We start from the raw sequence: 25,656 nt of genomic DNA, 5'->3' as shown, positions 1-25,656 counted from the left end.
TGCATGTGTGTGCACATGTATGTGTGTGCATGCATGTGTGTCTGTGTATGTGCGTGTGTGTGCCCATTTATGTGCATGCATGTGTGTGTCTGTGCGCGTGTGTCCATGTCCTAGAAGCCAATCATGGATGCTCTGCTGACCCCTCCTCCCATGATGTCACACCTCTACAGGAGCTGACGGGCAAACTGCCTGTAGAGTATCCCCTGGATCCAGGAGAGGAGCCACCCATTGTTCGAAGAAGAATCGGGACGGCCTTCAAGCTGGATGAGCAGAAAATCTTGCCCAAAGGAGAGGTGCGTGTTTCTTCTCTCTGTGGCTGGATTCTCTGACACCCGCCTTACTGGCCCATTTGTGAGGATGCCAGGGTTTACTCTGATGATGTTTCATTCTACCCAACACCGCACCCTCTTTTCCTCCTGAGTAGCCCTCCTTGTAATCTTTTCTTAAGTTGTCTGTTTGGTCAGTATTCAGTGCCTGTTGGTAGGATTGGTTACCTGTGTTAATCTGAAAGCATTTTGATTTCTGCAGAGGCTGTGTGTCTGACTCAATAGGCCTGTCGCAGGCAGCAAAGTTAACCGGAGGCTATTCCATAACAGTCACGTGTACTTCTCCCAGCTCTTTGTCACTGAGAGCCGAATGTGCTGTGTGAACTATGAGAGAAAACAATCAAAAAGGAAGAATGCTGAGGCCATGTCAGCAGGTGCAGGAGTGCTGTTGGCTGGGGAAAGACCGTCGGGTCTGCCCTTGCTGTTCAGTCACTAAGTTGTGTCTGACTCTTTGTGACCCCATGGACTGCAGCATGCCAGGCTTCCCTGTCCTTCATCGTCTCTCGGAGCTTGATCAAACTCATGTCCATTGAGTCAGTAATGCCATCCAACCATCTCATCCTCTGTCACCGGCTTTTCCTCCTACCCTCAATCTTTCCCAGCATCAGAGTGTTTTTCAGTGAGCCTTGGGCACCCAGTTGGTTAATAAGTTATCCAATCTCAGAGCAAGAGAAATTCAAGGCCAGGCACACCTCAGGCCCCAGGGGCACATCCAGGAAATGGCTTTCCAAATTTATTCCAAATATAGTTACTCATTACAACACTATTGAACAGAGGGTTCCAAAGGGCAGGAATCAGAGCCAGTGGAGAAGGGAATTCTGTACGTGCTTAGTGTTTTTAAAAAGAGAACCTGATGTTGTCACATAACACGTGCAGTGGTTGAGTATAGGGGGAAACACACATGCCCTGGGGACAACTGAGGGGGGGGTGACCAGCCTCCTGAAATCTGTAATAGCAGCCCCCCATCCCCAGGCACTGGGGAGAACTGGTGGATGCGCTAGAACCCTTCATCCAAACCCGGAGACAGTTTTCCTCTTCTGTAGAACAAAGGTCATAACCCTCATCTCTCCAGACTGTCCCTGGGATTAAGTGAGCAAGTGGACGGAAAATATTTAACTCAGTATTGACAACTGCTAGATGCTTGGTAACCATGAGGGGTATTGCAGGAGGGGTGCTGGGCTGTGGGTGGGCCTGGGACTTTATCAGAGTCAGAACTGGGGTGCAGGCCGGTGCAATTTGGAGAACTGCCTGATGGAGTATTTTTCAAACCTGGCTGTCATCAGAATTGCCTGGAGACTTCCACTCCCCTTGTACTGGTAGGACACCTGCACTGAACTTTCCAGGGGAGACCCCACTGGAGTGAGCACCCCACCCTACCCATGCCCTGTTGCTCTTCCCACGTTCCCATCACGCCTTCTCACAGTGCCTCTGTCACACTTCCCTGTCAAAGATGCTCGGCTCCCTAAGAATCCCTGTCTCCTGCAGATGTCATCAGCAGATGCAACTTTCTCCTGGGAATGCCCTTGACCTCCCTATTCACACGCAGGCAGCCATCTGTGCGGACGAGCCGCCAGCCTTGTCCTTGGCTCGGTTTAAGTAGCAGGAGTGTGTCCCGGGCTCCCACAACATCGTGGTCAGGGTCTTGGGCCAGGGCTGTTCTGCCTGCCCGGGAGCAGCTGCAAGCTGAGGTCACTCTGACAGACTGGGCTGTGTCCTTGGTGACTTTTTTGTCTGGAGGGTCCGGGCAAGAGTCCACCTGGTTATGGTTACTCTTCTCCAGGGATGAAGAAATGCATTAGGCGTTTGAAGGACCCAGGGACTTTTATTAGCCCCTTACTCATTCCTTTCAGTCTCCCCCTGGGCCTGTCCCTTCAGGGCTCCACAGGAAGTAAAGTCCAGCTCAGAGTTTTGTGCCTGATGGAGGCGCCCTGCCGGGCACACGGTGCCCACAGGTGAGGATGGAATATTCGGCCATTGACTAGGAAGTGTTGGCTCCAGCGAGCTCAGTGCTCTGTTCTCTCGTGGTTAGATCCGTTCCTTTCAGCCTTTAGCCAGGCTGTGGATCCTCCGGAGCTACAACGCGGGCTTGGGCTCCCTTGGTTTTAATGGTCTGGGCGGTGTTTGCAGAAGGCACCAGCTGAGCTGCAGAGAAGCCAGCAGTTAATCTGAGGGCCCCCTGCATCCTCTGGGCCCAGCAGGCACCTTCTGGCGGCCACAGTTGCATTTCTCCTGGGTTCAAAACCCTATTTAAGGGGAAATTCATCCCCCTGCTCCTTTCAGCCAAAGTCAGGAGTAGAGGAGGAAGGGAGGGAGGCACATGGGAAAGGAAGGGGTGCCCAGGATGATCCAAGGAGCAGGGAGCTGGCTCCACCACCCACCAGCCAGACTCACGGGGGCGTCCCTGGTCATTCAGTAGAAGTTGTGTGCAGAGCAGGTGTGTGTGGACAGCAGAGTTCACAGAAAAACATCTGAAGGAGGCATGATTAAGTAGGGATGAGGCCCAGCATGAAGGGCTCAAAACAGGAGAGACAGAGGGCATGTGCTGCGGCTGGGGGCAGGGGTAGGATGTCCCTGTGAGTCCCCTGCTAGCAGACCCACAGAAGAGCACAGAAAGACCATGCCCCTGATGGAAAGCGAACACCAACCCAGTGGGCCCTGGATCGCCTCCAAGCTGGGTCTTCCAGAACGTTGCTGTAGACCTTGGAAGTGAACCCTAGTGGCCCCCAGGCCTGAAAACTCCTTGCTTCTCAGTGACGGTGCCAGTCTCAGGGCTGATGTTGTCCCCAGGATGGATCAGGGGCCTAGCCTAGAGTCTCAAAAGTGGGCGTGTCAAGGTCCCTGACTGCCAGGGACTGGAGGAGCGGGCGCTGAGGGGCCAGGCCCAGCTGGGGTGGGCCCTGCGGCCTCTGGCTCCCTAGTGCACATGTCTCGCGCGGCGAGGCAGGGTTGGGAGGATGGGCCTCACCTGTTCGGCATCCGCCTAAGTGCGGCCTCGGCTCCCCCTCCTGCAGGAAGCCGAGTTGGAGCGCCTGGAGCGGGAGTTTGCCATTCAGTCCCAGATTACAGAGGCCGCCCGCCGCCTGGCCAGTGACCCCAATGTCAGCAAAAAACTGAAGAAGCAGAGGAAAACCTCTTATCTGAATGCACTGAAGAAGCTGCAGGAGATTGAAAGCGCCATCAACGAGAACCGCGTCAAATCTGGAAAGAAACCCACCCAGAGGGCTTCGCTGATCATTGACGGTCAGTGCTAAGACCACTTCCCACTGTGGGTGTCCCTTCCCCCACTGGCCTCAGGGGATGGGCGTCCCTGTCCAGAGCGTGGACCCAAAGCGCAGACCCCTGAGTAACCTAGCAAGCTGCTGAACTAGCCGTGTGCCTTAATGTTTCCATCCATAAAATGAAGCTAGAAAGACCTGGTACCAATGAGAGCAATAAGATGCACTCAGAACCAGAGATAAAAGGGATTGTACAAATCAAAGGAGCATTATTACTCTTTATGGCCTCTTGGGAATGCAGTCCTCTCAGTCTCCTGGGAGCTGAGTCCTGAGCCAGCCTAGGCTCCGACATCCTCAGGGACCTGGTCACCCTACGCACATCTGGAAGGAAAGGCGGGAGGCTGGGCTACCCCGAGGCCAGCACCCCCCCAGCCCTCTTTTGTCTCCATAGGCTTCTATCCCACTGCTGAAGCTGGAGAGATCTGGGGCTCCCCACTCTGATGGTCTAGAGCCCAAAACCCTGGTCCAGGAAGGGTTAGGAGCTGGGGAGACTATATTTGGTGAACACTAGAAGGAAAGAACCAGAATTCATCACCAACCCTCAATTCTCTCCCAACTATCATGATCCCTTTTTTTTTTAAAGTCAGCAAACACTGTTTCTTTTAATGGAAGAATAGTTGCGTTGTGTCACACTGCACTCCTTTCAGGTGTAGAGCAAAGTGATCCCCAAAAGACTAGATATATACAGCTATTCTTTTTCAGATTCTTATCCTGTATTACAGGTTATTACAGGATAATTTAATATAGTTCCCTGAATATAGTAGGTCCTTCCTTATCAATTTCTTTAAGATATATTATCAAGTATCCTTTCATAGTTTATACACATTTATCATATGTTAGCTCCAGGAAGACAGAAAGTAGAAGAGAGGTTTAGAGGAGTTGGGGTAGGTGGACAGGGGACAGAGCTTTAGTTTGGGGAAGATGACAGAAGTTCTGGGGCTGGATGGTGGTGATGGCTGCACCGCAGTGTGGATGTTCTTAAATTCACTGAACTGTACGGCTAAAATGGTAAACTTTCCATTATGTATGTTTTACCACCGCTATGTGTATATATTGCTGTAACTGAAAACTGTGGGCATCCTGGGGAGGGGATAATAGACTGCTGGCTCCAAGATGCTAGTCAAGGCTGTGTCTCCTAGCAGTTCATAGTTCATCAAGAAATACAAATAAAGAGAATTCTTAGCTCAAAGAGAAAAGGATCATAACAATTCTCTCGCTCTAGGAAATTTGAAATTACTATCCTTCTGCCTCTTGCCCTATTGTCCTTGGCCAAGATGTTATCATATTCCCTAAAAGAGCTACAGTCAGCCTGCCTTTCTCTGTCTTCTCTGCCTTTTGGGACTTCTTTCTGCACCCTTGAAGGGACCTGGGGGTTCCCCAACTCTGCAGAAACATCAGCAAGGCTGATGGAGGCTGGGAGGGACAGCTGAGGCACAAATGTCTTGCTGGTCGACCACAGAAGAGCATGGTTCCCCCGCCTGCTCAGTGAGGGCCATTCTGTGAGGACAGCCGGCAGAGTCCGTCTGTATCTCTCTCTGACCAGCTGGTGAATGGTCCCATCCAAGCTGTTAGCCATGTATTTTACCTGCTTAAGAATATACCTTCTCCATTTTGCTGCCTCCTTGAAATAATGTTTCATCATAAGAGCCTACTTGAATTAGAGTAATTCCAGTTTCTTCTTCCATGCCTTAGCCTGGTTTGTTACTTAAGAGATAAAAGGCTAAGTTTGGGATCTAAAGACCTGGGATCTTATGCTAACTTAGCCAGGAGAGCAGCACAGTCCTGGACAAGCCATCCCTCCCTAGATATCCCTCAGTTTCCCTAGCTGCTAAAGGAAGGGGATTACCTTTCTGTCTCCCTCTGGGTGTGTTCTCATGGTTAATTGAATGGTGTCTGTGAAAATAAGCTTCGGAGAGAAAAGCTGTACTTAGAAGCTTGTTTTGTCTGCTAATGACTTAAGAAGTTTATTGAGAAGTCATTTACTGTCATATGAGCCAAACCAAGCTCCTCACCCTAGTTTCGCGTGTGTAGAATAAATAGCAGGTCACTTCCTTGGGTTGAGTTGGAACGCGCCCTGAGATGGGCCGAGGCAATGATGTGGCCAGGCGGCCTTTATGCTGGATATTAAGCTGCTCAGTATTGCTGTCGCCAGTGAAACAAAGAACGGGCACATTGCAGTGTCAGGGATGGGGGGTGAGTCATGACCTACCACAGAGACTGTCAAAAGAAATGCCTAAGAGCATTTTGATTGTGTTTCATGGGTTCTTTCTGATTAGAAAGAAATGGGATGGTGGGAAACTCAACGACGTTCACAAATAGAGCTTTGTCTAAGGGGTGTGTTCAACTCATACATTTATGCTTTTTGTCTTCCCAGATGGAAATATTGCCAGTGAAGACAGTTCCCTGTCAGATGCCCTTGTTCTTGAAGATGGTATGTTGTCTGTTTCCTGCTTGAGAACTCAGAGCATAGATTAAACTGAATGGAGTCTGGGACAGCCTGGGATTAAACTATATGTAGTCTGGAACAGCCCAGTGGAAACCCAGGAGCCGGATCAAGATGACGCTGGGTTCCCTGTGATTCTTTCACTTCTCAGTGGTCACCTATTTGGCTGAGAGTGGGTGGGCACTACAGAAACACATGCCTATTGGAATTTCATAATGTCTTGGGGCCTGGAGGTAAGATTTAAGGTGATGGTGAGTGGTTTGAGTTGTTTGGTCATGTCCAACTCTTTGTGACTCCATGCACTGCAGCACGCCAGGCTTCCCTGTCCTTTACTGTCCTCCTGGAGTTTGCTCAAACTCATGTCCATTGAGTGGGTGATGTTATCCAAGTGTGGATGGTGTTTGACTTTTTTATTTGCCAAAACCACATTTTTACCTGAACAGATGATTTAAACACCATGTATAGTTTCCTTTTGAGTATAATTTCTGGAGGAAAGAAGTGGACATTGGTTTGGGTCATAAAGATTGAAACCATCTAGGAGAGCCTTCAGGCAGCCAGAAGAAAACAAGTCTCTGTACCTTCCTGAGAAATGGTGAAAGGGAAAGAAGGATGTCCCTTTAGACTCCTGGTCACCTAGAAAACTGTCTTCTTATTGCTCATTGATCTCCAAAAGCATAGTGATTCTCAGGATATTTTCTTGGGAAATTCTTACAAAACTAGAAGTGATCGCACACCTACCACCCCCCAACCCCAGCCCACCATCACCACCAGCACCACCACACATCAGAGAAGGAATTCCAAACACAGAACCATATTAGAGAATGTTACCATGAATTTAAGCCCAACCTGGAGAGGTCAGGGCATTAATGACATGGAAATACTGGATTGGCCAAAAAGGTCGTCCAGGTTTTTCTGTAAGATCTTTTTGACTTTTTCTTCTTTTTTTAAATCTTTTTTGACCAATCCATCGTATTAAGTGGCAGTTATTTATTTATTTATTTTTGCCCTTTAGGAAAACTTCAGGTGGTAAGGGGTGATTCAGAGAGAAAACATGAAAGATCTTGCTCCCAGTCATAATGATAACTGTAATATTCATTGTCGTTGATGTGAGATGAGGCTGGCAGCATATTTACACAGTTGTCTTGGCCCTGCTATTTGCAATCAGATCATCATATTTTGGAGAACAAAATGGCAGCCCACTCCAGTACTTTGCCTGGAAAATCCCATGGACAGCAGAGCCTGGTAGGCTACAGTCCATGGGATCTCTAAGAGTCCGCATGACTGAGCGACTTCACTTTCCCGTTTCACTTTCATGCACTGGAGAAGGAAATGGCAGCCCACTCCATTGTTCTTGCCTGCTAAGTCCCAGGGAGGGGGGAGCCTGGTGGGCTGCCATCTGTGGGGTCGCACAGAGTCTGACAAAACTGAAGCGACTTGGCAGCAGCAGCATACTTTTATTCATTACATGGGTGGGAGGAAATGCTGGAACTGCAGGGGAGTGGGGGCCATGTTTTGAATAGCAAGAGATCCAGCGCTGGTTTTGAGCTCTGTGGACTCCAGTCTCTGCTGGGGAGGAAAGTGGAACATTCGAAGGAGATTCCTCTGTAAGGAGAACCTGGAGTAGGAATAGAGTGTCCTTAGCATTGCGTGTGATCGGTTTCTTCCCCACATGCCAGACCTTGGACCTACCAAGGGGCATAACTACATCACTTGGGCCCCCCACTCCCATCGCAGGTTGCTCCTTCCAGGGGCTCCTTCCTCACTGATTTGAGGGGTAAAACAGTGAAACCACTGCTCCTGTCCACTGACCTCCGATGGCGGGGGTGGAGTTAGGGTGGGCGGAGCCTGCGGGGGTAGTTGGGGAGGATGACCCTTGCTAACTTACACTCTTTCTTCCGTCTTGGTGCAGAAGACTCTCAGGTCACCAGCACACTGTCCCCCTTACAGTCCCCTCACAAGGGGCTCCCTCCTCGGCCACCGTCGCACAACCGGCCGCCTCCTCCCCAGTCCCTGGAGGGACTCAGGCAGATGCACTATCACCGCAACGACTATGACAAGTCGCCCATAAAGCCCAAAATGTGGAGCGAGTCCTCGCTAGATGAGCCTTACGAGAAGGTCAAGAAACGTTCCTCGCACAGTCACTCCAGGTGAGCTGGGCCGGGAAGGCCACACGAGGTCATTGTCCACACTTGGGCAGAATCCAGGGTTAAGTAGCATCTGTGAGTCACAGGTGCCCCCGCTGCGCCTCCCCTGGGCTGCCTTCCAGCAGGGCTGCGCCACAGCACCCTCTGCTGCCGACTCGCTGGAGGTGCAGATTTGTCATTCGCAGGGAAATTGGGGTTTTTGGCTCACAATCCACGTTTGCAGCAGCTTGCTTGAATGTCCTTAAATTCCATGGGAATTAATTAGGAAATAATAGGCAGAAGTATTCTGAAATGGCAAATTAGAGTCCACTCATAAGAATTCCAAAATGGCTGAGAACCCTAAACCATCATCCAACAGAATTCCAGAGCCAAACAGCTGTAATCTTAGCTGTGTATTACCAGTTCATTATTCAGCTGATATGGAGAGGGGGGTTTTTGTCTGCCTCTCTGTTTTTCTCATTTCCCTTCATTATGCCCTGTAAAACTCCCAGTGGGTACCCAGACAGGTAAATATTTGTCTTATGGAAAACAGAACTGTGGTTGAAGGCAGGGGCTTCACAGAACAGGGGCTTCATCTCACGTTGCCATAAGGCATGAAGGGTAAGGGATAAGGACACCCATCCACTTCTGGGGGAGTCCTGGGCAGACTTCCCTGACCCCGAGAGGGATGTCCTGAGGCCACAGTCAGAGACCTCAGTGAAGGGGCAGCCCTAGCAGGCAGTGACCAGCGTGGCCTCCTCTGGTTTGCAGCAACCATAAGCGCTTCCCCAGCACGGGGAGCTGTGCTGAAGCAGGAGGTGGGAGCAGCTCCCTGCAGACCAGCCCCATCCGCAGCCTCCCGCACTGGAACTCGCAGTGCAGCATGCCATCCACACCTGACCTCCGCGTCCGGAGTCCCCACTACGTGCATTCCACGAGGTGAGTCTCCCCATCTCCCTCCATGGGCCAGACCCCCACCTTTGTAAAATTTGGCCCCACACTGGCCCAGGTAACTGCTGAACTAGAGTCAGGACTGAACCAATGAGGTAGGCTCTTCTGTAAGTGAAGCAGAATTAAAAACTGAGCAGGCAGCAAGAGGCCCCTAGGAGCCAAGAGACACATTTTATCCCACTGTCTGTATCAGTGGGGCACCAGGAGCTGGCCGGGAATCCCTCAGACACTGTGTATATGGAAGGAGCTTTCCTAGTAAGAGCGGAGGCGGGAACTTGAGCCGGATTAGCAGGGATCAGAACAGCCTTGCCCAGAGGAGGGTCCCCGTGTATGTGTATCTTTCTACTGAAGCCTAAGTTTATCCTGGACTTCCTTGAATGCCCCCAGGGGGTAAATTCATTAAACAGCAAAAAGAAAAGTGAGGTTTCAGTGAATTCCACCTTTCTTTCCTAAAAAGAGGCAAAACCAAAGCCATCAGTCAATTTTCTCTGACACTTAAATCCATAGGGACTATAGTTCAAAGGACAGATAGTGTGATCTGCTGTAAGCCGGTGAACCATTTATACAGGATAACACTGAGCTCTCCAGGCAAGAGTCTCTCATCCATCCATCAATTCATTCATTCACTCATACAACAGATACTTATCAAGTGCATCTATGTACCAAATACTATTCTTGGGCACAGCGCAGTGGACAAAAAAAGACTACACCATGCTTCCACCAGACTGATGTTTTAGTAGGAAGAGAGTTCACAGTAAAGAAATGTCAGCGGTGATAAGTATTGAGAAGAATAATGAATGGGCAAGAAGCTAGACAGTGAAGGGAGAGACCATCATTTAAATGAAACCAACAGAGAAGGCTTCTCTAATAAGATAACATTTGAGCAGAGACCTGGATGGGATGGGTGGTGAGCTCTAAGGATATTCAGGGAACAGGAAGGTCAAAGTGCCAAATTCAGGCTTGCACTTGGCATATTCCCATGAGCTTGGGTGGAAGTAGGGGGTGGGACCAGCGAGGAAACTGAGGCCTGAGTCAAAGAGGGCCACATGATTGGGATTTCACAGTCTACCCTGAGTGACAGTCACCCCTGGGACTCACCTCTTTGAGTAGTTGGTCAGCCCAGCCATGGTGAATTTCTATGGAGTCCTTACACTCTGCCCCCATGGCCATATTGATGGATATTATTATAATAATCCATCCAATAATCCATTATTATTGTGTGACTCCAATAAGTGGAATGGGTTATAAGCAAAGTAGTGGAGGGGCAAGTGTTTATTTGCATCTGTCATTTTTAAGTGTTCCACGTGCCACCAGTCTTCCTTTTTACACAAGTGTTCACAGGAAAATAGAAATCTATTGACATGGGTTTCATAATAGTACTGGGTGGAACGGTATGATTGCTTCTGCAAGGCCTTTTTTGTTTTGGTTTGGTTTTTTTGACCTACTAAAATAACATTTCACCGACTTAACATAATGCTAAAATGGGGATAATCTTGGTTCACTGTGTCTATAGCATCTCTTTTCATCTTTAAAAAAAGGGAGGGGGGCCTGGCTATTGGCTTGCTTTTTTCAGAAGTTAACACGTGGGCACTGTCTCTGACCCCACCGCCCATTCAAAATCAAACATCAGAGCGGAGGCCTGGGGATCAGCCGTCCCCTTCTCGCCCTGTCTTCACTTGGGAGGGTTGGGAAGCACCGGCTCTTGGACTCAGTTTCCGAAGTCTGATGCACGTTTCCAAGGGCCTCGGGCCGCGATCGCAGAGCTGCCAGACCCTTCCCCTGGGTGCCCCTAGACCCACCTCGCCGGTCCTCTCCCCACAGGTCGGTGGACCTCAGCCCCACGCGGCTGCACAGCCTGGCCCTGCATTTTCGGCACCGGAGCTCCAGCTTGGAGTCCCAGGGCAAGCTCCTGGGCTCAGAGAACGACACGGGGAGCCCCGACTTCTACACACCACGGACTCGTAGCAGCAACGGCTCGGACCCCATGGACGACTGTTCGTCGTGCACCAGCCACTCGAGCTCGGAGCACTACTACCCGGCGCAGATGAACGCCAACTACTCCACGCTGGCCGAGGACTCGCCGTCCAAGGCGCGCGCGCGCCAGCGCCAGCGCCAGCGGGCGGCAGGCGCCCTGGGCGCGGCGAACTCGGGGAGCATGCCCAACCTAGCGGCGCGCGGCGGCGGCCACGGCGTCTACCTGCACAGCCAGAGCCAGCCGAGCTCGCAGTACCGCATCAAGGAGTACCCTCTGTACGTGGAGGGCGGCGCCACCCCGGTGGTGGTGCGCAGCCTGGAGAGCGAGCAGGAAGGCCACTACAGCGTCAAGGCGCAGTTCAAGACCTCCAGCTCCTACACGGCCGGCGGCCTCTTCCGGGAGAGCTGGCGTGGCGGCGACGAGGGCGACGCGGGCCGCCTGACGCCCTCGCGCTCGCAGATCCTGCGGACTCCATCCCTGGGCCGCGAGGGCGCCCCCGACAAGGGCGCCGGTCGCGCCGCTGTCTCGGACGAGCTGCGCCAGTGGTACCAGCGCTCGAGCGCCTCGCACAAGGAGCACAGCCGCCTGTCGCACACCAGCTCCACCTCCTCAGACAGCGGCTCCCAGTACAGCACCTCCTCCCAGAGCACCTTCGTGGCGCACAGCAGGGTCACCCGGATGCCCCAGATGTGCAAGGCCACGTCAGGTGAGTTGGGACCAGGGACTGGGAGGGCGTGCGACCGGGTGGGCGCGTGCGTGATCATCGGTCAGGATGTGGACCGGTGAAGAGTGCAGGTTTTAGAGCTGGCAGTAAGGAGAGATGGTTAATTCTAGAAACCTAGCTGTGTGATGTGCAAGCCCTTCGTTCCCCTCCTTTCCCATCCCTTCCATTCTGCCCTTGGTTTTGCCGAAGGAGGAAGACCTGGGAGGGGGTAGGGCGGTGCATCTGACACCCTAGCCCACCCCCAGCGGGCTGTGCAGTCTCCCATTTCAGCTTCCTAAGTTCTGGTGCCATTCACCCCTCCAGCCACTTCTTGTAAGGACAGAGATGCGGGAAGTGGTGAAGTCCGTGTTTCCAGGTTTATCCAGTCAAAGGTGTGCCTTTGCCCTGGTGAACGGGTTTGGCGGTAGAGAGTGGAGGGCACCCTTGCAGAGGAGAGCTCCCTCCAGGCGATGCTTGGTCCTGAGGCCCTGAGATTTGGCAGACTGGCTGCAGAAAGAAGTGGCAGTTCTGCCTGAGTTCCCCAGTGACTTCAGGGAACTCCTGAGTGTACCTCAGCATCCCTTTCCAGTGATGTTATGATCTGACCAGGGTAATTTTTGTCAAGTGCTTCTGAGGTCCTGGAGTTACACCTTCACAGTTTCATTGTCAGATGAAAGGTTACCTTGTATTCTTGTACTTGGGCATTAAGCAGTACTGAATCCAGTGAAAAAAAAGGAAGAAAGCAGCTCCCCCTTCAGTTACACTCCCTTACCTTCTCCAGCTCCAAGAAAGAAGAATGGTAATAACCAGGATGTGTCCTGCCTTCGCCACGTCCCTGAGGGGTTCTCAGCACCTGCACTCATGAGGCTTGTGTAGGTTATCTGTTTCCACAAAGAGGGGGGATTGTAGCGGTAAGAGCACCTTTCTAGTTGGTGGACGGGTGCTACCCATTCACGAATCGCCTGATGGCGCCAATCTGAAAAAGAGAGCAACTGCATTCCCCTGGCTGTAGGAAAGAAAACGGGGGAGGACTGTGAGACATAATAAAAATGATTCTCAAAGTATAAATGAGCAGCGAAGGGAAGAAAGTCCAAGTCAGGATTTGACTTGGGGCTGGAAATTAGGATAAGTAAGGGCACAAACCCAGGGAAAGGGGAGTGATCTTAAGGAAGGAAAATGAGGGGCCCCTCTTTAGGGGACTGAAGGAGATGCTTGGGGCTTAGGGAGGGCAGGGCAAAGAGGAAGGCCCAGCCAGCTCCCAGCTACACCAGGCCACGGGGCTCCTCCGTCCTCTCCCCAGTGCCCCGCTGACTCATGTATTAAGATTCATCGGCTGAATGACAAGTTTCAGGGACAGGAATAAATACGGTTCAAGTCCATGGTGAGAGAACCATGGACTCCAACATCCTAAAAGCTTCTTCAGATGCGTCCGTCATCTGTCAAGTCAGCCCAGCCCAAATGTCACCCAGGTGACATTTGCCATCAATTTCCTAGGAGGATTTTGAGAATAACTGCATGAATAAGTTACGCATAGTGTTTAAAGAGCGTGTTTCCCTGTGACCCTATTAGGAGAAGCCTTGGTTGGACAGGGCAGGAGTGTTTAGATTCTGTCAGAATTGTAGTGCTTATCTAGATTTGCTTTACCTGAACAGATTAAAACATATTTTAAACTAAAAATTCTAGGAAGCTGTATCTGACCTTTCCTGATGAAAAAGATTGCATTCCCAAGGAGGCAAAGGGATGCATTTAAGTAGGATTTGCTTCCTAGTGAGTTTTCCCAACTAAAAAAATTCCTGTTCCCATCAATAAGTTCCTAGTAGTCAGACTTGGATGAGCTCTGAAAAGTCCTGCCCCATTTGACGTGTCCTAAACATGGTAAATGACAAGCCTGAAACAGCAGAGACCACAAGCTCCGAGAACCTTTCTGGAGGTTCTCTATTCTATGTAATGAAGAACAGTTTTAACCTTGGGGCCACATCTGGAAACTCCCTGCAGCGTATCTCACTGGTGTCTGAAGAAATCAGTCATGCCTGCACTAGGTCAGCCCGGGTCCCCCCTCTGAGGACTGTGGGGACTGTCACCATCCTTGTGGCCACTTCCCAGGGCAAAGCAGGGGACCTGGAATCCCAGGCGAGCTCAACCCAGCATTCTGGAATGGCTCAGGAGAGGAAACGTAATTGGCCAAATGTGGGGAGAGGGGCAGATGTTTTCCCATCAGGACCCTGCTTACGGGTCCTGGGAGCATCTCTGGAAGGAAGCTCCTCCACTCCCCTGGGTCTGACCCATCTTTTCTGCACCACCCACACGCAGCTGCCTTACCTCAAAGCCAGAGAAGCTCAACACCGTCGAGTGAAATCGGAGCGACGCCCCCCAGCAGCCCCCACCACATCCTAAGCTGGCAGACCGGGTGAGTTCCCTTGGCAGACCTCTGATTCTCCCTCCCAGGTTCTCGAACCCTCCTCAGCCTTCTCTGTGGGTTAGAGGATAGCAGGTAGAAGATCCTGGTAACAGAGGGTGTGTCTGCAGAACAATGTCCTGGGAATGATGGACAGCACTGGGAAGCTCCCTCCTCTCCAGAGGCCCCAGGCCCTGCTGGTCACCCCCACCCCTCCCAGTGCGGTCTCTTTATTCAGCTGATTCTCTCTACTGTCTTTCAAAGTTGGTGATAATCCCAAAAATGTGGAGGTGAGTGCACTTCTTTGACCAGATGTCTGTGTTTGGCAGACGTTTTTCAGTTTCTGCACATTTATCTCTAGTGATTTTAAGCCAGGCTTTGCCTTAGTATTTGACAGTAGAACTAAGATTCAGTGCTTGCTGTGTACTCAAAGACCAGAAGCTTCTTCTAACCTGTATCAGCTTATGTAATCCTTACTGCAACGTTGTAAGGGAAGTATCCAGACTTTTTTCTGTTCTATAGATGAGGCTCAGAGAAAGTCAGTGCCTTGCCATCTTACACAGTTGGATGACCCTGGGATTTCAGCCCTGCACTGTTACCCCAAACCAAAGCCTTGTCTTTTTCCACTAAACCAGTGGTTCTTAAAATGCGGTACCCAGACCAGCAGCATAAGCATCACCTGGGGTATTGTTAGAAATGCACAAACATCCCAGGCTCCATCGGTGACCCACTGAGTCAGAACCTAAGTCGAGGGTGGAGGGCGCTGGCAGTCAGTGTGGTGACAAGCCCTCCAGGGGATTCTGATGCACTCAAGTTTGATGTCACTGAACCACCCCACGCTGCCTCTTACTCCTCTTGAATTAACAGAGCCTGCAGTCCCAGCTGCGTGTTCTCTGTCCACTCCCACTGCTTGGTTTGTCTGTGGGGCAGCAGCTACCCACTCTGTCCTTATTACACACCTTATGACACTTCCTTACGTACCATCTGCACCCCAGCTCTAGCTCCTGTGGTTAGGCAGCTGCTGCAAGGCTTCGGGCCCAAGAGTTTCAGGAGGACAGATCCGTAAGAGTGACCTTTTGTGTATATGGTACCTCCACTGACTAAGCCATCACCCCAAGTAAGGACTTTCTGATTTCAGGGTGTCTGTCTGGCTCCTCCACATTTTCTGGATCACACCTGGTCTCACCTGCTCCAAATGTATGACTGTCACTTGACTGACCGCAGGCTGTGGAGCTTAGGAGCACCTTTACCTTGGAGTGGATCTGGGTGGCTGCCTATGTTTGACACAGCTACTGAGGACCCGAAACCAATTTGAAACAAAAAATTTTTGATTGGTCCTTAAACTCTTTTATCAGATTGAGTTATCATTAGTGAAGAATAACTATTCTCTGTGATGTGATAAGAAAATGAGAAGTAGTGCCAAAGCCTGGCGCCTTCTTAACAGAACCAAAGCGATCTTTGAGTCGTGCACGGGGTTGAAAATATCCTATTTGTCACTAACACTTGGGTGCATAGTCAGCTGGGCTTTCCAGTGTATTGATAAGCTACTCATCGTGTCTGTGTCAGTTCCTCTCTTTAACATGACCTCTCTTCTCTTCCTTTTCCTGCTTTCCTTGGTTCAGAGAAGCGACAGAAAACTCGCCCATTATGGATGGGTCCGAGTCTCCAGCCCACCAAAGTACTGATGAATAGAGGTATCGTAAGGGAACGTGTTGTTCTTCCAGCCCTTCCCCTTCCCTGCTCGTGAGCTGGAGGGCTCACATGTGGTGCAGGAGTTGCCTTTGCTCATATGGATCAAAATCTCCAGGGGGGATCATCTGAGTGGTGTGGAAGCTGTCGTCTTCATGTCCTGTCTGTAGATACGTGTGGGACTCGATCTTTATGTGTCTGTTTCCACATCAGATGTTAGATATTCCCACTGCTCCTTCCCCAGAAAGACCTCAAAGTGTGTGTTAGACCTTCCTGGGCTCTTTGTACATGCAAATACTTGTATAATCTTTTACTAGTTTTAGTAACCAGTGTTTGTTGAAAAGAACAGCATCATGCAGTTTACATCTCGAAGCGCCAGGGGCAGACGGAGTTGGTCTAGAAGCATCTATCACCCATGATTTCCTCCCAGTGTTTTTGAGTGACAGCTGTCCACTGTACCAAATGCTGTGTATTCCAGCATGGGGTCCACAGACAAGCCTTGTCCCCTGTGTCACCCAGGAGTTTGTTAGAAGGTACTCTTGGACCTACGGAATTCGAACCTGCATCTTAACAGGACCCCTGGGTGAATCACGTGCATGTTGGAATTTGCAAAGCCCTGCTTCAGTGGGCATAAAAACGTAAACATCGGTCTGGTTCCTATTCTTAAGGGGTGACAAAGTATTGAAATTAATAGCATTTCAAGGGTTAACTGAGAAGCTAATGATACAGTTTCTTTCAAAGCCACTTCCGAATGATAAGTTTACTCAATCAAAAGATGGCAGTGCTAACTCTTGTAGCATTTATGTATTCAATACTCTGAGATGTGGGGAGAGGAATCTCTTCTGGTTTCTAGAGATGCTGTGTGAACTTGGCTTCAAACGCCCAAGGTGGGAGCAGGGTCTCTGACAGGCAGAGGCTGAAGAACGCCCTTCCAAAGGCGAAAGCACAGATGAAGAAACAAGCAGGGGTGTGTGGGGGAACAAGACAGTGCCTTCTTGCTGTAGAGAAAGAGCTAGACCTTCTCCTGAAAAGGAGGGTGGGACAAATCCTCAACAGAAGGAGAGATGAAGAACAACTTTTGTTGCAGATGCCCTGAGCTGATAGATGGGGGAATTTGGAAAATGGCCTTAGCCTTTGCAAGGAAAGTAGTGTTAAAAAACAAAATTCAACTGAGTAAATCTGAAAGATCCTACTGGCTTTATTTCAGTGATTTGTGACTCAAGGAGCTTCCAGTCCAGCAGAAAGCAAGGAGCTCCGAGATGCTGCACAAAAGCAGGGACGTGCAGGCAGGAGGCAGCAGGCAGGCACAGGCAGTTACACCAGCTGAAGAGGCAGGTGGAGACGGCCCAGCTGCTTTCCTTTAGCGGACGGCAGGCGTCTGGCAGGTGACGTCCTCATCGTGCAGATTGGGGGATTCCATTCCTGGGGGAGCTGAAACTGTAAAGTCAAGTCTCGGTTTGATGACGTGGAGCTTAGCCTATACAACTGCATTTTGGGTCTGTTGTTTTTAACAGTTCCCCCCTTTTCATCAGTGATCCAAATGTAAGGCAGCAGGGCTACCCCCAGCTATGGCTCTGGAGTTCTTACCGGCTTTTCACTGAATCTCTGTGTGGTCTTCACAGGCCATGACATAGGGTTCACTGACATTCTGTCAGTCAGTCATTCTGTTCCTTTTCTGATGTTCTGTTTGAGGGAGAGCATGTGCTTGGTTGCCTGTGGCTGCAAAGCTGTATTTAAAGCTTTTGAGAGAACACAGCACCCTCTGGTAACTAATCTTGTAAACAGAATGACCCCCAAAGACAGACTGTGTTGGTTGGGCTGCTGGCCTAAGAAAGTGCTGGGCTTGTTCAGTAATCTTCTGTGGCTGAGTCTCACCTTCCCCCGAAGTGTTGATCCAGGTGCAGGGGTGTGGGTCACAGCTCAGACACCTCCTTGCTCGGCTAGAGGCTGTCAGAGGCTTGTCTCATCAGGAACAACTCTGGTCAGTCTAGGGATGTTTTTATTGGGCAGCTGTTGCTTTACCAGCAGGGTCTGCAGTATCTTCAAGAGGTAAGGAGAGACTGCAGATCATGGCCTCCTTTGCTTCAGCTCTTGGCCAGGGGAGGAGGGATCTGCCAAAGAAAGCAGATTTTGAAATCTCTGACTCCTGCCTGGGAATTTGTGTTGAACCTGTGGCTAGGGACTTGGAAGCTGACAGCCCTGGAAGCCAGTAAAAGGGAAAGGTTTGTAGATAGCACAGGTGGTTTTATTCTGGTCTCCCTTGCCTTATGTCCCTTTCTCTGTACACAGCCTGGATGCAAGGTTCCCCGGGTCGATAACCAGAGACAAGAAAGCAGACCCCCAGGGTTAAGGAGTGGGACACACTAGAGATGGGGGCTGGCTGAGCTTCTATCCAGAGAAACTGAGGCCCTGGAAATCAGGGAGAAGCTGTGATGGATTGGCAGAAGTACTTAATCACCAGCATCGTAGTGTTAATCATTCAAACAGTTGTCTGGAGGTTGGATTTGTCCTCCTTTGTAGTGGTCTGAGACGTGGGGACGATGGCACTCTCTCTCCAAAGCAGAAGGATGGACAGAAGAATCATAGAAAACCTTCACAGGCTCAGAGTTAGGAAAAGGATGGTCAGAGAGGGAAGGAGGAATGGAAAGAAAGGTCCTTGATCTGACATTTTGGGAGGAAGCAGTCTTACCTCTGCGGTGGCCACTTCTCTCCCTAGTCAGTTTGGTTTGAGATTGCCAGCTTTTGTGCAGGAGGGACCAGAAGGTAGGTGGAGCCTTCATCCGTTGTGACGTCTCTACCCAAGGTTTAATCCTTGTGATTGGGCAGCCATGTGGCCATCAAGAGATCGTGGTAGGTTACTTTCCATGAATCTCCCTTCTGCGAAAGCATTAGGATAAAAAATCTGTCTGTAAATAATAACTTAAAAATGCCCATTGGTAAAGATCTGGTGAGAGTTCATCATAATGAAATTGACAAGGAAATGTAATTTCTGTGATATGCAACATTTTTTTTACCTTTTTATCTTATACTGGGGTACAGCCAATTAATGTTGTGATAGTTTCAGGTGGACCGTGCAGGGACTCAGCCGTACACATACTACATGTATCTATCCTCCCCCAAGCCCCTCCCAGCCAGGCTGCCACGTAACATTGAGCAAAGTTCCTTGTGCTATACAGTAGGTCCTTGCTGATCATCCATTTTAAATGTGGCATTGTGTACATGTCCATCCCAAACTCCCTATCTATCCCATCCCCTTGGCGACCATGAGATCATTCTCTGAGTCTGTTTCTGTTTTCTAAGTAAGTTCATTTGTTACCATTTCATCTTAGGTTCCACACACACTGGATGTCACAGGATGTTTCTCCTTCTCTGTCTGGCTTACTTCCCTCAGTGTAACTCCCTCTAGATCCATCCATGTTGCTGCAGATGGCACTATTTCATTATTTTTAATGGCAGAGTAAAAGCCCATTGTGTACATGTACCACATCTTTATCCATTCCCCTGCTGATAGACATTTAGGGTGCTTCCTTGTCTTGGCTATTATAAACAGTGTTACAGTGAACACTGGAGTGCATGTGGCCTTACAGATGTTTTTCTCCAGATATGTGATAGACAACATTTTAAGATAAACAGAATTATGATTGATAACATTACACCAAGATAGATTTCTGGAAATTTCACACAATTTCTAACGTACTTAATTATATTAATAACATGCATCCATACAAATTACCCAAAAAGGTTTATCATCAGTTAGTTGACAATGTGTCCCGTGAACCTGAACAATAAAACTAATTAGTATAACATCTTTCATAAGGTAAGAGACAGATCCTTTGAAGTCTGATTTAAGAAAGCATAAGGAAATGGGTACGACAGTACTACAGTTGACAAGATGTGTGTGTCAACTTGGGCAAGTTGAGTTCTAATCAGAGAAAGGTAAAAAGAGGCACCGGGAAGCTTGGCTGCAAAAGTTTTAACTCTGTAGCTGACATAGAGGGGACTTCAGGTGGTGTGTATGATAGCACTAATGATAGGGGAAATCAGGTTAAAGGCAGACCAGGAAGTCGTCAACATCATGGACAGACTGGAGTTTTAAATGGCAGATCCAGAGTCTGAAAGGTATCTTCCCTGGGCAGTCAGTCCCTGGGAGACACAGGCAAGGCATTACCCCTCCAGATCAGGGCCAACAGGAGAGAAATCAAGTAAGTGGAGGAGTTTGGTTAACACGTTATTGACCAGGGGAGTTTTGCAGAAACTAATGCTTGCGCTCGTGATGTGGCTGGCCAAAAATTGTTGTTTCACTAACACTTTGTGGGTTATTACATTCAATAGTTACATTTGACACACCTGTAAAGTGCTCTCGTTTTCATGAAGTGTTGTCTTCCATCCACTCGTCTGTAGGAGCAAAGGCGCATTCTCCAGCACTGTGTGAGTTTCATGTCCACTTTCTTTATCAGAATCACTCACTGAGGTTTTTTGTCTCCTTGTTGGTCTAATTAAATGTCTCTGAATCAGAACTATATTCTGAAGAACTACCATCTTCCAAGACACTAGTATATATGTCACTTGGACAATCAGAGGAAATACTTGCATAAAATTCCTCACTGAATTTTATGAAATTCTGAAATTCTTCAAAATTTCACAATGTGTCATTTTTGAAAATGTTACGCTTATAATACACACAAGGTTGGAACAGAAACCTAACAGAGCAAAATGTGATAATGACAATCACAAGTTGTGTAATGAACCCTTGATCAATTTTAAGCTGTAACAATTTCTCACGGTAATATTGTGTCACCCTCTAAAAATGTATTGATACATCTCTGGTCAATAATGTGTTAATAACCCCCCTCCCTCATGAATTTCATAGTAAAGGAGAACAGTGGTAGAAATCAAGTTAGATTACGCAGGCCCGGCCCGGCGTCTGGGGACCGCTGTCCACATCATCTGCTTCTGCTGCCGGAGAGCCCGAGGGTGAGACTGCAGATGGCTCTGCTGTCCACTCAGGTCCTGCGACTCCTTGCAGGTGGGACGGAGGTTCTCAGACTTAGCTGTGCGGGGACTGGTGAGCAGTACCAGAAAAGGTCATTTCCCAGGAGGGGAGCAGGAGTCCTCCAGCTGCTGTCTTTTTCAGTGGACATATTCTCCAGGAAGTAGTGGACGAGTGCTATCAGTGGCAGGTTGTAATCTCGTTCAGCGTAAGTTTCTTCAACCTGAGGAGGAATTGACAATAGATGACCAGCTAGTTTTTGATGGGTTCTGTTGGGCAACATGAGGGTCAGAGTGTGGCAAATGAGGCAGAGGGAGTGAGCGTCTGTTTTTCAAAGGCGGGGACCTTAGATTCAGAAGGCCCAGTGACAGCACCTTGGTCACCTCCTCGCTGGGTTTTTCATGAGGTCATCAGTCTTCTGTCCTGTCCTGAAGGCAGCCTAAGCAGGGACTCTGCGGAGTTCTTAGGTGGCCAGCCAGTGAAGTGAGCTCTCAGTCACTGTGCAGAAATGATGGGGCTGCCCCATACAGGGAGGTTGTTTTGAAGTCAGTTCTTTGCTACAAAAGAGGCAGCTGCTTATCAACAAAAAAACCCTTCTACCCAGCGAGAAACATACAGCTCCTTACCAATAGTATTTGTTCACTTGTTCACTCGTTGACAGTTATGTTTAATTAGAAAATTTTTCTAGCCATTAAATAGCTAGCCAATGTCTTTTTATGGACACATTTTGTAACCGAGATGACATGAACTTATTTGACTAGTAAACACAGGTAGAATCAGATTATGTCTGCATTATGTCAATATTTAACACACCTACTTTGATCAGACCAACAAACTTAAGATAGCTCTTGATTTATCCCAGATCATGTGAATTTGAAAAATATTTGGGTTAAGTTTCTGTATTTCTGAGTTTTAGAATACTTAATTTGATAATCATTTTTCTTTAAGCCAATTAGATGCATTTTTTACAAACTGATTATACAGTACCAGTCAGAGGCAGAAACACATTACAAACCTACCGTGTACATACGCAAACATACAGACAGATGCAGAGGTCGGGAAGCTTTGGTCTTAAAGTTTTGGCCATGAGACAGGTACAGTAAAGCAGAACTTACTAGTTTATAGAAGAGCTGTTTTATCCAAATCCTGTTTCTGGACACTGGAGTAAGTTAAAGTTACTGATCAAAATGGGAGTTCCCTCAAGGACTTTTCTTTCTTAGATTCAGATCTTTTACAGTGTCTGCAAGCCTTCTGAAGTGAATGGAGTATGCTTGGGGACTGAGAAAAAGAATAGGTGGCCTTTGATTTGCTTCTAAACCTGCATTTCTATTCTTGTAAAGACTAGGTTTATAAGACAAGGACAGGTTACAATGTGAATGACATCACAGGCTGTCCCACGCCTCCAACTATATCATCTTCTGTTTGCTTCTTTAGATCAGGGAGAAGATTGACTAAGATGGAATTCAAAAGATTCCTATGCTCCAGATTTAGAGCTTTGTCTTTGGAATGTTTTTCTTTCCCTCTGGGTACACAGTTTCATTTTGACTTAGGAACTTTATCCCCAATAGGCTCTGAATATCAGCTTCCAGTTTGGCCAACTTCTGACCACAGAGCCACTTAAACAACCTTTTAAATATCTTGTCAGGAGGACAAACAGTAAATATTCCTGGCCATATTGAAAGACCTCACGGACGCAAGACACATTCCCAAAGAGGGTGCCAAGGATACCACCCTCCCAGATCCAGAGCCACTCCCATAACCAAAAGGGAAGACTCAGTTCTCCCTGAGGGCTGGCACCCATCAGGCAGGACCTCAGCTACAAACGGGTGCAATTTACATTTCTGTGCTGTTTGCCCAACCTGACGTTCACCAAGTTCTCAGGACACAAAACAAGACAGACAAGAAGGCAACAATAGCCCCTGAGAGAGAAAAGATCAACCAGTGTGTCTGGATTTGGAAAGGAAGGGATGTGAAAGTTTGCCTTTCTCTCTCAGCTGGCCATGGTAGGCAGATTCAGAACTGCCTCTGGTCAGAATGCTCACCCTGGCTGGGGTCTGCTGGACTGACCAGGATCCCATCCGCAGGCTCTGTAACAAGCTGGGGTTTAGAGAATGCAGCTTCACTAGCTACCGAGATTCAGCAAGGTTTTCCATTAATTTTTTTATTCGTTTCCCCTTGGCTGTGGAAGGGAACAACTGGAAGCAGTTACAGGAGAATCCCATGGAGTCCTTTTGACCCTGGGAGAGCCCAGGGCAGGAGGGCGAGGGGTGTCCTCCTCTGGGGATGGATTTAGGGGTGTCTGTACAACCACTAACTTGACAGGCCTTTTGTTAGTCATGCAGTCTCTTCAAAATGGAGAGACGATGCAGACAGAGGACAAGCAGAATGAATCCAGGACAGGGGAGCAGGAAGAGTTCAAGTTTTACCCTTATTTTAGGTATCTCTTGTGTCTTTAAGTTTTTTATTAGCCTTTTGCAGTGAGTCTCAGTGAAGCTATTAGGGAATTTTGAAGCCTTCTGCAAGCTTCATCATACTGACTAAACTAGGCATCCCACTCCATTTGTTTGATGTGGACTTCTGAAGTGAACAATCTTGTGTAACGGGAACATTCCTTCTGGTGGCCACCGTTATTCTAGTTTGTCTTCAGTAAGAGCAGTCCATGTGCAAGTGAAGAGACCACAATGTTTTTTAACATAAAACTGCTGGGGGTAGTTCCTAAGGTGGGGGGGGAGGGGGGCACTCTTAAAACCTTTAGGTGACTGGGATCCCATTTGTGGAGTTTTTCCTAGAGCAGAGAAAATCCTCGACAGCCTCAGGGCTAAACTGAGGGCCAGGACTCGGGTCTGACAGTCTGCCTCTCACAGGATACTTCCTTTTCCTGGTGGACGGCCAGTGCCCTGTATGTCAAGACCTCCAACCAGGGCTTCCTCATTACACTCAATTTTCTTGCAGGTGGCCAGTGACCTTGTGCCCCTTCTGGGCCATGACCACGTTTTCCTACCTGGGAGCCTGGGCTCTGGAGATGGTTGTCTCTCATCAGGTGCTCGACCCATGCCCTCCAATTTTTGTTTTAATTTTGCTCTCAGGAAAACTACATGTTTAAATGTAAACCAAGTGCACTCTAATTCAGAAACTAATAAAGTACTCACCAGAAGGACAATCTGTCTTTGTCCAAATCCGGAATAAAGCTGGAGAGAACTCAAAATAGGAATCTTGGACTGTGAAGTCCTCTTGGGATCCCAACACTGTCACCGCTGTTAAAAAAAAAAAAAATCTTGTTGGCTTCGTTCATTTAAGCTGCAACCCAGTTCCTTGTGGAATTAGAAACAGTCCTGTCTTACAAACCTAGTCTCTACAAGAACAGAAATGCAGTTCTAGAAGCCATTCAAAGCAAACCCTCTTCATCTCAAAAGGGGGGATGTGCAGACATTGTAAAAGACCTGGATTTAGGGAAGGAAAGTCCTTCTTGGAGGAACTCCCATTCTTTTCCGGTGCCTTTGAGATGGGGATGTTCCACCTGGTCTCCTCCAGGAACTCTAACCCAGGCCAGCTCTTAGAAACTTCAGGGAAGAGGAAGTAAGACAGCCTGGACTGAGAAAGCCATTTGTCCACACTCAGTCACTTGCCCATCTCTGACCAGTGACTGGGGTTAGAGGACTCCACTGGTCCCCCTGGGCCACTTGACTACCCTCAGTGAGGGTGGGGGGGACACACTGGTGGCAAATACCACCAGGTCAACACAGAGAGAGAGATTGCCCCCCCCCCCCCCCCCCCCGCCAGTAAACAGCATATGTCCACATGGGGTCCAACCACCTCCTGCCACGGAAAGTCTCTCAGTCCCTCAGGCATAATGTGTTGTGTCAGTTGTGTCAGGAGGAGAGTGTGCAGGGTGGGTGTGATGGAGTCAGCCACTTATCACCTGAAGACAGTGATGATGGCCATGGCCAGTTACAGAATTGAGGACCTTGATGTCACTTTGCTTCTGAAGCCACCTTTCAGCATATTAACCCCAGCATACATTTCAGGGGATCCAGGCACAGGACTCTCTTTAAAGGCTACAGTATGCTCCCAGAGCCTTGGGTCTTGCCGCGTTGATGGATTTTTTAAAAAAGCCAGATGAGAAACGTTCACAAAATCCAGAATGCCTTCATTGCCTTGTTCCTATAAAAATGACAACAAATCAAACAGAAAAATGGTGATAATGGCTTATTCTCAGTCATAAACTGGGACAAGACGTTGTGTGTAAGATGCTCTTAAACCCACTGTTGTCTGCATCTCCTCCTGCCACAGCACTGGTCATGGAAAGAGTCAGCAGCAGGCAAGGGGACAGATCCCCTTCTGACATTTATTCTGTTTCCAGACAGGTGTTTCTACCCCCAGCAGCATGCGCTCTGGGAGGTCAAACTCAAAAATTCCAGCCTGAACAGCACCCAGATCTACTAACTGAGACACACCGACCAGTGTCACTCACAGGAATGTTACTCAGAACTGAAGGCTGAGGTTAGAGGCCTGCAGGTTTGGAATCAGCACAAGTGAACTCTCTGGAGTTACTAGGAGAAGCTCAGCACAAAGGAAGAACACACGAGGTGGCCCAGGCCATGCTGCCCACGGCTGCTTCCGCACAAGGCGCGGAGGTCAGCCGTCCCCATGTCGGGGCCTGCGGGCAGGACAGGGAGAGGAGGGCAGGAACCCTCTCCTCAGGGGACATGGCTGCTTTTTTGAACCAGCCTCTGGGAGCCTCCTGGGCAAATTCAGGCCTATGTTCACTGAGATGAGGTGTGATCTT

At 49.0% G+C, this 25,656-nt stretch overlaps 2 protein-coding genes across 25 annotated transcripts in view; one reads left to right on the top strand and one right to left on the bottom strand.

The window, feature by feature from the left end:
• Positions 1 to 25,656, top strand: part of FRMD4A (FERM domain containing 4A) — a 683,539-nt gene that overhangs the window by 655,798 nt on the left and 2,085 nt on the right. For 6 of the 9 annotated variants that reach the window (XM_020881295.2, XM_020881294.2, XM_020881296.2 and 3 more), the window contains 7 exons: positions 171 to 293; positions 3,338 to 3,566; positions 5,976 to 6,032; positions 7,954 to 8,191; positions 8,939 to 9,106; positions 10,940 to 11,799; positions 14,107 to 14,203. In XM_020881295.2, coding sequence (XP_020736954.2) covers positions 171 to 293; positions 3,338 to 3,566; positions 5,976 to 6,032; positions 7,954 to 8,191; positions 8,939 to 9,106; positions 10,940 to 11,799; positions 14,107 to 14,203 — 1,772 coding nt within the window. Of the gene's footprint in view, positions 1 to 170; positions 294 to 3,337; positions 3,567 to 5,975; positions 6,033 to 7,953; positions 8,192 to 8,938; positions 9,107 to 10,939; positions 11,800 to 14,106; positions 14,204 to 15,813; positions 15,886 to 23,822; positions 23,910 to 25,656 lie in introns of those variants that run through there. The other 3 variants (XM_070472081.1, XM_070472084.1, XM_070472082.1) reach the window with 2 other exon arrangements.
• PRPF18 (pre-mRNA processing factor 18) overlaps positions 17,055 to 25,656 on the bottom strand; it is a 72,724-nt gene continuing 64,122 nt past the window's right edge. For 4 of the 16 annotated variants that reach the window (XM_020881341.2, XM_070472098.1, XM_070472091.1 and 1 more), the window contains 2 exons: positions 18,570 to 25,031; positions 17,055 to 17,991 (listed from right to left, as the gene is read on the bottom strand). The gene's annotated coding sequence lies outside the window, so the exon portion shown is untranslated. The remainder of the gene's footprint in view (positions 17,992 to 18,569; positions 25,032 to 25,656) is intronic. The other 12 variants (XM_070472089.1, XM_070472096.1, XM_070472093.1 and 9 more) reach the window with 12 other exon arrangements.

The sequence above is a fragment of the Odocoileus virginianus genome, chromosome 9 (genome assembly GCF_023699985.2).
Source record: "Odocoileus virginianus isolate 20LAN1187 ecotype Illinois chromosome 9, Ovbor_1.2, whole genome shotgun sequence".
In the NCBI taxonomy this organism is placed as follows: Eukaryota; Metazoa; Chordata; class Mammalia; order Artiodactyla; family Cervidae; genus Odocoileus; species Odocoileus virginianus.
The sequence above is the reverse complement of the archived record's forward strand: the minus strand, read 5'-3'. Positions and strand labels throughout refer to the sequence as shown.